Raw genomic sequence first — 13,280 nt, forward strand, 5'->3', positions numbered from 1 at the left:
AACTGTCTTTTTAATTTAAATTAAATACAGTTTTATTTTTTAAATAAATCTACTTAAATTTACATTTCAAATTGACAACCTATGTTGAGGAGGCCTAACCTTATAATAACTTCAATAAGCTATTAAATGATTCACATTAAATACAAAAAAATAATATTAAGCTGTACATGTTTGTTGCCAAGTTTTAAAGAAAGGCAAACCACTAACTCGTGGACGTCACTGCTAAGCACCTAGAACCAGAGTCTGCAGAAGTACTAGACAAGCTTTTGACAGCAGTTGCCTCCCTTTTACAGGTGCAGGAAAAAACCTGTCATTTCAATTTACTCAACTAACACAGTTAAATTACTCTTCAAAGTTATTAAACTAATTGGGAGTTTAAAAAGGAGAGCTTGTTTTCCTCTTCCAATCTATGAATAAAAACTACGTGTGAGAGGTTGTGATCTACTAGTTCTAAAGCCTTGATGGACATGGTGATGCAGAAATAATCAGCTTAATTAACTAACTACAGACAATACTTCCTTTATTAAAAAAATCAGTTAGCTTTAAAAGCAAAATGTGTTTTGATATATTTGATCATTTTTTATGTTTCCCTCACTTACAGTAGTTTTATTTAATAAAAAAGAAGGTGTTGTTGTGCATTTTTAATTGAATTTGAATTACCATCCAAACAGAACTTGAACAAATCACAAGTAAAAAATTAATCCTTATCTAGTAAATAAGAAATGCATTATTCACAATTTTCTAACATGTAAAAATCAAGAATCTGAATAAATGTAAATTAAGTTATATAAACTGCTTAAGTAAATGTGTAGAGATATAGTGTATCCTCCTGGTTAGCAAAAAAAGAGTATCAGACTTGGCATAAAGACTGTACTGAGTTTTTAAGTCAACATGTTTTAATGATTACCAACAAATGAGAATCAATCTTTAGGAAAAGAACGTAAGTACAAATCCAAAACACAATTAAAACACATGATTTAAATCAAGGATTCCTGCTTGCTGATTTAAATCATGATTACAGTCTGTTATTTAAATCAATTCACCTTAGTTGTTTTTTTTTTTTAAATAGGAAATGAAAAAACTTGCTCTAGAAAGGGCGCGCGCGCACACATACACACTGGGAGTGTATTAGATTATCCAGTGCCCCACAGCACACACACACACACCAAGAAAATACTGAACTACTCAACTATTTGCCTTCCATTGCCATCTGCAACAAGTTTACAGCATGTGCAGGAAAAATACCTTAACAAAACAAGTTTGCATCTTTCCAACCACTGTTAGATTTTGTTGGGTACAGTTTTGAAGGTACATGAAGAGAAAATGATGTCTGTTCACCTGCTAGTGATACACACTGAATTCTATTGGTGTTTGCATGGTTTATAAAAAACAAAGAACAAACATATTTGCATTGAAGCAGAATGGAAGAATGCCCCCATCATAGAAATTTCAATTTAGAAGACAGAAAAATGAATGAATAGGTAAGCAGGTATTTACCAGCAGCTGCTAATATGAGGTGCTAGGTATTCAGTCATGATAATACTTATGTTGATCTTTTGCACCATCTTATTTTGGCTAGTGGATAGATTCTTGTTTACATTTAAACTGAAATAACATAGCTATAGCTATTTTAAAACAATTTTTAACAAAGCTTAAGTAAAATCCTCAAAACTGATAACCATACTCACACGGAAATGCACGAGCAGAGCGGCTGTCATAGCCAGAGGAATGTCCACTGTTGAAAGGTAAATATACAAGTCAGGTTCCTGCCCACACCTGCATGGATCCATATATTATAGTACCTGATTTTATTCTTCACAATTCTTAGAAGTATGTAACTAAAAAAGAGTATACACCTCTACCCAGTTATAACGCCACCCAATATAACACGAATTCAGATATAACGCAGTAAAGCAGTGCTCGGGGGGCGGGGAGACTGTGCGTTCCGGCGGATCAAATCAAGTTCGATATAAGGCGGTTTCACCTATAACGCAGTAAGATTTTTTGGCTCCCGAGGACAGCATTATATCTAGGTAGAGGTGTATTTAAAGGGGATTATATTTAAATAATATGCCCTCCATCATAAGCTTCCTACTATAAAAAACAATTTAATCATCAACTGCACTGAATAAACACAGATGTCTAATATATAAATATTTTAATACTGATGTAGCAAGGAGGATTCATATTCTCCCTTAACATTCCTAATTTTTTTAAACATTTGTTCCCAAAAAGGTCTGAATATGTTTTATATTATATATAAACTATTCTGTCTTGTCCTCACTGGATTTTCTATTTCAGTATGTTGCTTATATTCCAAAAAACAAATACTGGCAGAGAAATCATACTTCATGCCCAATTGCTTGGCAACAAGCAAATTTGTGAATGAACGCTTCCTGATATCCTTCCTGTTAAATAAGTAGGTATGGAAGTGAATCCAATTTTTTCAAACACATATGCATATAAAAGCAGGTGGGCTTCAAATGGATTGTTCTATAAATATTCTTCTAAATCAACTTCATATTTTCTAGAGCTACTTCTTTCAATGGTAGCCAACTTAAATAGGTAAAATATAGAGGTTGAAAAGGATGATGTGCACATAGGGCTTAAATTCAATTTTCTATAACCTTTGATAAGTTTTATCGCTTCCTAGATAGCTTGAATTAATCAACAATATCTTATTTAACACATTTACTTAAGTGCTACTTTTGTTCTTGAAGACAGCCTCACAGTATAAAAAAGCTTTTGGATCAGTATGGTTTTAAAAATAGAATAATGAAAGCCTTATGCAATGTCTCAGCATTTTAGGGTATTTGTCAAAGCTGGAAATGCAAGGTTTTAATATAAACTAGATAAAGAATTTTACAAAGTTGTACTATACTGAGGAACCTATATAATTTATTCTCATAAATAAAAATAGGCATAAAAAATACAATGACCCAAAGAAACAAAATCAAGCTAGCATATACTTCAGACCTTTTCAGCAGTTCTCTGTATTGCTATGTCTTTTTTACTTGCAAAATCTTAAGAAAAGTATTTCATATATATTTTATATCCTTCAGCAAATTTTAACATCTCGGTTGGTGGGAATGTAAATCTTTGGGTTGTGCATGACCTATGTTAAAAATAATTCTTTCAGTTGTTTCACTGAGAAGCTTTATCATCTCCATACTGTGGAGCAGGGACTTAAAATCTGGCAAAAGGGATGCTCTGATATCAAAAATGGGCCTTTTACTGTCTCTGTGAAATTCCATCCAAATTTGGCCAAATTATAAACCACTGAAAATCTCATTTTTCACATGCTCACTAGAAGTTTGTTAGAGGCTGACAGTGAATAATAGCCTACTGATATTACCAGTTACCTCACAAATTCAAATGGCAAAGGTCTGTTCTATGAATCTAAAGGTTCTGATAGTGCTGTTGACCTATATGAAGATTAATATGGTTCTATATGATAAAAAAAACCTGCAGAAATTCTAATTAAAAAAAAATTAGGATACTACATATAAAAACAACTATATTACAAAAATGTTAAGGTTGCAAAGGCAAGCACTCAAAAGGTAGGAAATGCCAGAGTTGAGGTTGTCTGTGCACTTTAATTTGGCTCTGTTGAGCATATGCATTATGAAATCAATAGGCGTTAGGTGCCTAGGCACTTTTGAGAATCCCACTAGGTTCATTCCTGCATCTTGCCTAGATATGTTTAAAAATCTGGCCCATAGTTTTTAATCACATGACTGAATATTATTTTTTCCACAGGACCCTTACTTATTCAGCATACAAGATGTTCAGGCCCATCTTAACACTGCAAGCACTTCAGCTTCAAAGCTGCAGCTAGATGACTGAAGCACCATAGTGCAGATACTTCCTACAGCAATGGAAGGGGTTCTTCCATAAATATAGGTAATCCAACTCCCCGAGTGGTAATAGTTAGGTCAACAGAAGAATTCTTCCAATAACCTAGCTGCATCTACATTGGGAGTTAGGCAGGCTTAACTATACAGTACGGGGGGGGGGGGGGGGGGGTTGTGTTTTCCATACCCCTGTGCACCTGGCTATGCTGACCTATCTTTTAAGTGTAGACCACCTTTGAATTAGTGTGTTGTGATTTAGAATATTGCAGGCAGGATCTGATTTGCTGCAAAGAAGGAAGGTGTGTAGTAAATAAGGTTGGGGACTACAGGAAGAGAAAGGATGGTCTTGTGGTTTAGACATTTGAAATGCCTCCCTGGAGAAATGGATTCTATCCCTTCCTCTCCCAGAAAATTCTTATGTGATGCTAGGAAAGTAATTTAAACCAACTTTTCACAAGTGGCTACTGTGCGCCCTTATTATCTTGGGACCCAGCTTGAGACATTTTGGGCCTGATCTGCAGAAGTGATAAATACTCACAACTGCAACTGGAGTTGATGGGACCTGAGCTTTGAACAACAAGTGCTAAAAAATGTTAAGTGTTTAAAAAAAATCAGGCCCTAGACATCTCAAGTTAGATTTCCAGTATTTGTGGACATGACAATTTCGCCTTAATATCTCTCTCTCTCAGATCCTCATCTACAATATGGGAATAATTTTATATTTTACCTGATGGGGATATTGAGAAGCACTCTGATACTATGGCGATCAGTGTCTACAGTTGCAAAGACAACCTGATTTCCAACATTTTCTAGATTCTGAGTGCTTGACTTGGCAACCTTAACTTTTTGTGTGTGTAATACATATGCTGTTCAAGAGAAACACGGTAAAATTAAATTAGCTAATCCATTGAATAATCTGAGACTCTCTGAATAATCAGCGCCCTAACTAATGGGAGAGCTGCTCTGTTCTTAAATCTTGCATCAATATAATGGGATAGATCTACAGGATGACAGATAGCAAAGTACTTTATACACAAACCATATTAGCCTTCTGAAATTTTAGACGATAGGAACTCCAGGGAAAAACCAAGATAGAAAATGATGACAAAAGCAGAATTTTTTTTCTAGATAAGGAACATAAAAATTATTATGCTTACTGTAAGTATTTTTTTTTTAAAAGTCCCATGTTGAAAGGGATGAAAATTAAAAAATGATTTCAAACAAAATTTACCTTTCTATTGTTGGTATAAGAGAAGGTGGCGGACCTCCAGGCGGAGGAGGAAAACCTGAAATATTTAATTGGAAAACAAAAAATTGGGTTAGGTATATAATGGCATACTAATTTCAGAGAAGCAGAGCTGAAGCAAAGAATTACCGTCTACACAATACATAACTACTTAACGAAAAGCAGGGTCAGTCCTAAAGATGTACATATTTTCAGTGTCTTAATTTCACCTGCCATCAGTATTAAAACATTTACTTTAGGTATTTTCTATTGCGCTGTAACTCTTGAGAGGTTATCAAGAATGCTTTGCTCCAGCAACAAGTCTCTGAATAATTTTAATGAGCCTCTTCTCGGGGTGGGGGAGGAGGGGAATTAATGGGGAGCGTAGCTCTCAGGGAAGTGGCACGTTGGTCCCATAATCAGGAACATTAAAACTGTTCCATCTCTACCTTGCATAAAATCAACCAGGCCTATGTCTACACATATAGTTTTATGTTTATGAACTTCTATCTTGATATGAACAAGCAGATGTAGGCAACTCCTTGTTGCACATTCAAATTTAAGTTTCACGTTTCTTAACAATGCTTCAGAAAATATGTAAATAAATTACCTGGTGGTGGCACAGTTATTGGTATACCTAAGAAATAAAAATATATGATGCATACTAAGTCAATTTTAGCAATAATTTGTGTTCATTATCAGCAGAGCTAATTAAAGTTATGTCATCAAAACAAAGAACAAAAGTATCTAATTTCCCTGTGCTTACAGTAAGAATCATGGCTGTCTCAGTGTTATCAACTTGTCATTTTCTCTCGAGTCTCATGATATGTGGGGTTTTATTTAAAACTTCAGCTCCTGCAAACTGTTTTCAATTAACACAACAACAACAAACACTCCAGTAAGTTTCAAGATTTCAAAGTTACAAATAATACCTTGAAAATGTGACCCAAGCATACCCAAAACATTCAAAAACTAGAAAGCAAACAAACATCCAAAGCTGTTTTGTTGTTGTTGCTGCATTGTTGTTTTGTTAGTTTGGTTTTTAATGTGAGAAAAAAGGAACTTTTGGGAGTAATGCTGAATTACATAATTTAAACCCCTTTCAAACTCTAAACTAGTCTCAGGTACAATTGGGCTTTATAGAATATGTATCAGAATACTTCACCAAGTACACGTACCTACTTTAGGCTCTGATCCAAAGCCCACTGAAGTCAATGAAAAGACTGATCAATCCTGCATCTTAGTGCCCAATCCTGCAAACACTTATGAACATTCATAACTTTATGCACAAGAGTAGTCCCATTGAGTTTGAAAAGACAAGTTTTTGCAGGTTCAGAAGCTAAAGTACTAAGACCAACATTTTCAAACTTGGGAGCCTAAAGTTCAACACCTAAATGAGAGCATACATCCCACTAATTCATTTCAATGCAAATATGTTCACTGATTTAAATGTGTTCACTGATTTAAATTGGAATTATGGATGCTCACCACATCTCAAAGTAAAGATACTTTCCTTAGATGTCTAAATATAGATTTAAGTGTCTTACTTTTAGGCATCCAAATTTGAAAACTTCTGCCTGAGGATCTGTGCAGATTGTATTAATGATCTTTTTCAGTTCTATATACAGATAAAATAATATGTTTAAAGCAGTATTTCCTGTCTAAAATTATAACTACAAATAATATAACATATTCTGTTTGAATGGTGACAATTTGTTAATATTTACAGAGAGTTCCTTGAATTATCAAATCATATCAGCTTGAAACATTCAGCTCCAATATGAAAGCATGTGCTAATAATTTATTTTTCACAAGACTCCATTGACATCTTCTAGAACATCATAAAGGACATTTTTAAAATATAAAAATCTAATGAAATCAGGGGTAATTTGAAGCAAACATATTCCATTTCGATATATTTCAGTAACTGCACCAAGAAATTATTCAAATAAGCAAATATATTTGAGTACACCATTACCTCAATATAACATTGTCCTCGGGAGCCAAAAAATCTTATGTTATAGGTGAAACTGCATATCGAAGTTGCTTTGATTCACTGGAGTGCGCAGCTCTCCCCCCCCCCCCGCCCCTAGCACTGCTTTACCGCGTTATATCAGAATTTGTGTTATATCGGGTAGCATTATATCGGAGTAGAGTTGTATTTATTTTGATATAAAATCACTAGCAAGTTTGTCCCTTCTTTCTCCTTTGTGTGGGCAAAACTCAATATAAAAACCCCACACAGCATTAACACTGAAGATATAAAAGTACAAAAGCCATGAAAATCAAAAGCTAAAAACCCCAAGTAATATTAATGGGCCCCAATGTACTCTAAAAGGGCATTCACATTAACGGCACAAATGAGAATCCGAAATAGGTCACACGGGCAATGTGGCAGACTTAACAGCAACATAAGGGTCATTATGGACAACAGTGCTTCCACTAGGAAAGCCAGCATCTGTGGAGCCCGACAAGACTCAATTCTTTCCCTCATGTTATTCAGAAAGAGTGGTTGGAAAGGTGCTTTCACCAGTTTTGTGAGGACTACTTTAATATGCACACTGAACAAAGCTCAGACCCAATCACAGGGTCCATTCTTAGAATTTCTCATGACTTACGCTAATACTATACATCTATAGGTAAGATACCTTCACCTTGCAGAGGTCAGTGTTAAGGTTTTGCTTTGGGCGAGAGAGACAGAAACTAGATGTATACATTTGAGTGGTTCTGTTCTAAGAATGTTAAGCGAATATATTGTGGAGCAGTGGAATCTGAGCATATTAAGGCATAAAATGGAAGTATAACTGTGTCAGCCACATTCTGCTGGCACTGCAGCCTGTACTGTCTTACCAAATTTCCCAGTGACTTATGCATGATAGCAGAGTGTTTAATATACAAGCTGAGACAGAGTATTGGATAAGTCTTATATCAACTAGTGACGTGCTTGCTTTTTAATGCCTGAGTTGACATGTAATGAATTTCAGCAACCTTAGTTCAAAGGCAATTAAATTGTTTATGTTGTAAATTATAATTTCTTGGTTTTGAACTACAAACTTAAAAGCTAATTTTTTACCTGAAATGGGAAGCAGGAAATGGCAAGATCCAAAAACCTGGTGGCTTTGGAGGTAGAGGTAACAGAACTTCTGAACTCAAGCAACTCCTTGACATCTGGACTAAAGGGATAACAGGACCCTGGTGATTCCAGGAATCCATTAATTCCAGAGATAAAAGCGGTCAAGATCTACTAGTTTCATTAGTAGATCTTGTAAAATGTGCTATCTGTTCTACCTTCTGGTTGTGGCATTTTCTACACTCACTCTTATTAATAATCTAGGAAATCTGATAGAAAAAAAGCTAGCTAGCATTAATGTGATGGTTGAAAGATCAAGCACCAAAAGAGTCAGAAAATACTTCACCTGAAGGGCAAGAGGGCAATATTAACTTAGTTAAGTTGAACACATGGAGTATTTTCTATTCCTCCTTTCTTGGATAATTGTTAACGTTCCACGTTATCAACATACACCATTAAATATACCAAAAATGAAAGATCTTAGAGATGTTTCCCCAGCAATACTTTTAGAATTCCAACTTAAATGATTGACATTTCAAACTTAACGCTGAATGAATGTTGGCTTTTTGCATGTAATTTTCCATTACTGTACTAAAACAGTCTAATTTGTCAAGTTTCAGGATAAAATAAGTTTTTCTCCACTACAGGTAATACTACAACATTTTATTTAACTATGAAAATCATCAGTGAACACCTTCTACAAAATGAGTCCTGTTGCAACAATCTGTACATCTCAAGAAAATATACATAAATATAAAGCACTATACTTGAGCCTAGGTAAAACTAAGACTTTCATTTTAAGATATGTACTCTACAGAGACGTGTGCAAAGACCAAAATTAGACCTAGTAGTGTTAACTTTTATATTTAGAGACCAATATTACTAATAGTAAATGTCTCAATACTGAAATTGATTTCCAAACTTGGAAAAGTTAACAAAAAGTAAGTTAGGTTCACTAACAGATCTTTATATTAAATCATCACATTTCAGATTCTTCTACCTCAAATCTTTAACACTAGGAAAAGATTATTTGTTACGTCACTTTAAATAATGGACTGGAATCTATTTGGTGTTAGCATAGCAGTTCTTCTTTACTTCAAGATAGCAGACACCAAGTGAAAAGATCTAGACCAGAAGTTCTCAAACTGTGGGTCGGGACTCCAAACCGTGTCGCAACCCTGTTTCAATGGTGCTTGCTGGGGCCCCGGGGCCAAAACTGAAGCCCGAGCCCCACCACCTAGGGCCACAGCCTGAGGGCTTCAGCAGCCCTGGGCGTCAGGGCTTGAATTATAGGCCCCATGCTAGGGGTTGAAGCCCAGAGGCTTCAGCTTTGCCTTCTCCAGGGTTTTGGCCCCCCAGCCAGGGGTGGCGGGCCTCAGGCAGGCTCAGGCTTCAGTTCCGCCTCCTGGGGTCATGTAGTAATTTTTGTTACCAGAACAGGGTCGCGGTACGATGAAGTTTGAGAACCCCGATATAGACAGAAAGTTCTCTCTCACCTTACCTTCCATAGTATAAATGTCAAAAATGTGTAACATAATATCAGGAGAATCAGGTAATTAGCATGAGGGACACTCTAGTCCCTTATATCTGATGAACATAATGTTTAAAAAGATATTCTTAGGACAAAATGGTTAGTCAATGATTTCTTTTGAGAGAGGATAACATTGAAGCAACGGATTCATTTCTTGCAATTCTGGACTTGACCTGAAGGCTAGTCTGAAAAAGATGACCTAATGTACTTCAAGCACTTTTTTTTGGGACCCTGCCTTTAACCACTCCACTCAGTCCAAGTGTGTAAAATCTTCACAAAATGTTACAGCTTCCACTGAAGGGGAGCAGGACCACAATGTCCTGTCACTAAGATCAGTAATAACCTTTTAAATTATGTGGCATGCCTGAATGAGAATATAACAATGTAAAAATATTTTTGTAACACTATAAATATATAAATGGGCATCTTTTTAAAATGGAATATTAGAAAGAAAAAGGTAATAAGCTTTAAAACTATCACAACAGCACCTAAATATAATTCCTCCCAGATTTCAATTATCCTAACAAATTAAAAACATATACCTTTTACCACAACCAATTAGAGTGACTTTTCTAGGAGTATTTCATAGTTTTCCACGTTCAGCTTTCTGAACAATATTAGTACTTTTTCCTCAAAAGGCATTTGCATCACAAGAGAGAGTAAGTGAACACAGTACAAGAGACAGAACTTCAAAGCAGAATTCTTTTTCAAAGGAGCTTCTGGAGGATGTTTTATATTTGGATTACTTAAATTTTCTGGCAAGTAGTCCAAGTTAATATTAGGTAACAACAGTGGATTTTTTTTCCACTGAACCTAAGAGGGATGGCAGATTCTATTTTAGTAAAAGCTTTGAAGATAAAGAGCTGGCAGCAGCACAATTAAAGCACAGGACTGGAGGAGCCAAAGCCACAGCTCTTAATGGTTATTTTCAAATTACTCGAAGCACGGAAGGATGTTGAAGGAGACTTTTTGAACAAGTGCATGTCATAAACCTGTCTGTAAAACATAAGACTAAAGCCAAACCTGCCTGATAGATCTGCAACACGTGTGTATATTTCATGAAATGCCTATTCTCGACATGTGAAAGGTTTTATAAAAACATTACGGTACACCTACATAACATCATCATCTCACTTAGGAGGAAAAAAAGGAAGATCAGCATAACTTTTATAGTATGTAACTCTGATCCTTTCCACCATTAAAAAGAAGATAATTATTTTCAAATTCCTTCCAATTAGTTGCACACATTAATTCAATGTAAAGGTCACTTTAAAGTTGAAAGTTTGATTAGCTCTGTTTTTAACAACAACACAACTTTTATAAAGGCTCCAGAGCAGCAGCATTCTCTCATCATGTTCGTATTTCTACATTTTATTTGTACGTATAATTTCACACTCTCTCTCTCTCACACACACACATGGCATGGGAAAGATTTTATTTTTAACTTTTTCTCCTCCATCTCCCCTAGGTTGCACCATTTCCCAGATGCAGGCCATTGAGAAGGATTTTGTTTTCCAGGGATCAGGAGCTGATAATTCTAAAGGTCGCCAGCAGCAGCTGCATTGGCATCCTCTTCCAAGAGAAGGATCCAGACCATGGAAAAGCCAAAAAAACACTGCAGAAATTGAAGGGTGCTGCCTCTACCACAGTTATCCCCATTCAGCTCATGTGCAGAGAAGATTAGAAGGGAGGATTCTAGAAGAGCACCAGACAGCAGGGGAAACAATTAAGCAAAGGAGTGGCTGAGTGGGATCTCTGCAGGGCCACAGAAGGGAAGGAAAACTGCTCAGCAGTGGAGAAGGTAAAGAGCAATGGAGAGGCTAAGAAAAAAAATGAGTGTGCTTCTCTGGCTCCAGGTTGAATCAGTCTCTCCCCCCATGAGTAGTATACCTTTCCCATCTTAATCAGCTCCCACTCAGCTGCTCCTTTGCTCAAGAACTTCCTTGCCTGGCCCCACTGCACTTTTAGTATTGTCCCCTCTAGTCCTTTTGCCACCCATAGCTCCTCTTTAAAACACACCTCTGCAATATTAACAATAGTAAATATTCATAACAAAAGCATCTGACTTAAAAGGGCACTTTCAAGCATGGAAGACTTAAAATTTGATAATCTCCCTGTTTTAGCTATTTCTGTAGTATCCCGGTCTGTATTGTATAAGTATTGAGGATGTAAAAACAGGTTTCAGTCTTAGCCTTCCCAGTTTAATTCTCAACGGGGGAAGGGAGGGACCAGGAACATTCTGAAAAATCTCTTTTAGGATATCTAAAAGACGGTTACTCACCTTTGTAACTGTTTTTCTTTGAGATGTGTTGCTCATATCCATTCCAGTTAGGTGTGCGCGCGCTGCATGCACGTTCATCGGAAGACTTTTTTACCCTAGCAACACTCGGCGGGTCGGCTGGGCGCCCCCTGGAGTGGCGCCGCTGTGGCACCATATATATACCCCAGCCGATCCGGCCACCCTTCAGTTCCTTCTTGCCGGCTACTCTGACAGTGGGGAAGGAGGGTGGGTTTGGAATGGATATAAGCAACACATCTCGAAGAACAGTTTCAAAGGTGAGTAACTGTCTTTTCTTCTTCAAGTGATTGCTCATATGCATTCCAGTTAGGTGATTCCCAAGCCTTACCTAAGCGGAGGGGTCGGAGTGAGATGTGGCAGCGTGCAGAACCGCTGAGCCAAAGGCTGCATCATCTCTAGACTGTTGGACCAGAGCACACTGGGAAGCAAAGGTGCGGACCGATGACCAGGTCGCTGCGCGACATATCTCCTGGATAGGCACGTGGGCCAGGAAGGCGGCTGATGAAGCCTGAGCTCTGGTAGAATGCGCCGTGAGATGGCCCGAGGGGACATGAGCCAGGTCATAGCACGTGCGTATGCACGCCGTTACGCAGGAGGAGATCCTCTGGGAGGAGATGGGTAGACCTTTCATCCGTTCAGCGACTGCCACGAACAGCTGGGGGGATTTTCGGAAGGGCTTTGACTGCTCGATATAAAAAGCGAGCGCCCTACGGACATCTAAGGAGTGCAACTGTTGCTCCCGCCGAGAAGAGTGAGGCTTCGGAAAGAAGACCTGGAGGCTTCGGAAAGAAGACCGGGAGGAAGATGTCCTGGTTGGTATGGAAAGCCAACACTACCTTAGGGAGGAAAGCTGGATGAGGTCGCAACTGTACCTTGTCCTTGTGGAAGACAGTATACGGTGGGTTCACTGTAAGCGCTCGAAGTTCGGAGACCCTTCTGGCCGATGTAATGGCCACCAGGAAGACTGTCTTCCACGACAGGTACAGGAGTGAGCAAGTAGCCAATGGCTCAAAGGGCGGATGCATAAGTCTACTTAGGACTAAGTTGAGGTCCCAGGTGGGGGCAGGGCAGCGTACTGGGGGGTAGAGGCGTTCCAGGCCCTTAAGAAATCTAGTAACTAAGGGGTGGGAAAACACGGAGCGGCCACTTCCTCCGGGATGGAATGTGGAGCTAGCCGCCAAGTGCACCCTCAGAGAAGATATCGCCAGGTCCTGTTGTTTAAGAGTGGTAAAACAGTGGGGATCGAGACTTCAGAAGGAGTAACAACCTGCGATGCACACCAGCAGGAGAAACGTTTCCAC

General features: G+C 37.8%; 1 protein-coding gene across 18 annotated transcripts in view; it reads right to left on the reverse strand.

Annotated features, from left to right (window-relative positions):
- FIP1L1 (factor interacting with PAPOLA and CPSF1) overlaps positions 1–13,280 on the reverse strand; it is a 99,056-nt gene that overhangs the window by 41,142 nt on the left and 44,634 nt on the right. For 9 of the 18 annotated variants that reach the window (XM_050947661.1, XM_050947662.1, XM_050947660.1 and 6 more), the window contains 3 exons: positions 5,690–5,716; positions 5,086–5,140; positions 1,689–1,776 (listed from right to left, as the gene is read on the reverse strand). The exons of 2 other annotated variants lie outside the window; for them this stretch is intronic. In XM_050947661.1, coding sequence (XP_050803618.1) covers positions 1,689–1,776; positions 5,086–5,140; positions 5,690–5,716 — 170 coding nt within the window. The remainder of the gene's footprint in view (positions 1–1,688; positions 1,777–5,085; positions 5,141–5,689; positions 5,717–13,280) is intronic. 7 more of the 18 variants (XM_050947665.1, XM_050947663.1, XM_050947668.1 and 4 more) reach the window with 1 other exon arrangement.

This window comes from Gopherus flavomarginatus, chromosome 3 (genome assembly GCF_025201925.1).
Source record: "Gopherus flavomarginatus isolate rGopFla2 chromosome 3, rGopFla2.mat.asm, whole genome shotgun sequence".
NCBI lineage: Eukaryota > Metazoa > Chordata > Testudines > Testudinidae > Gopherus > Gopherus flavomarginatus.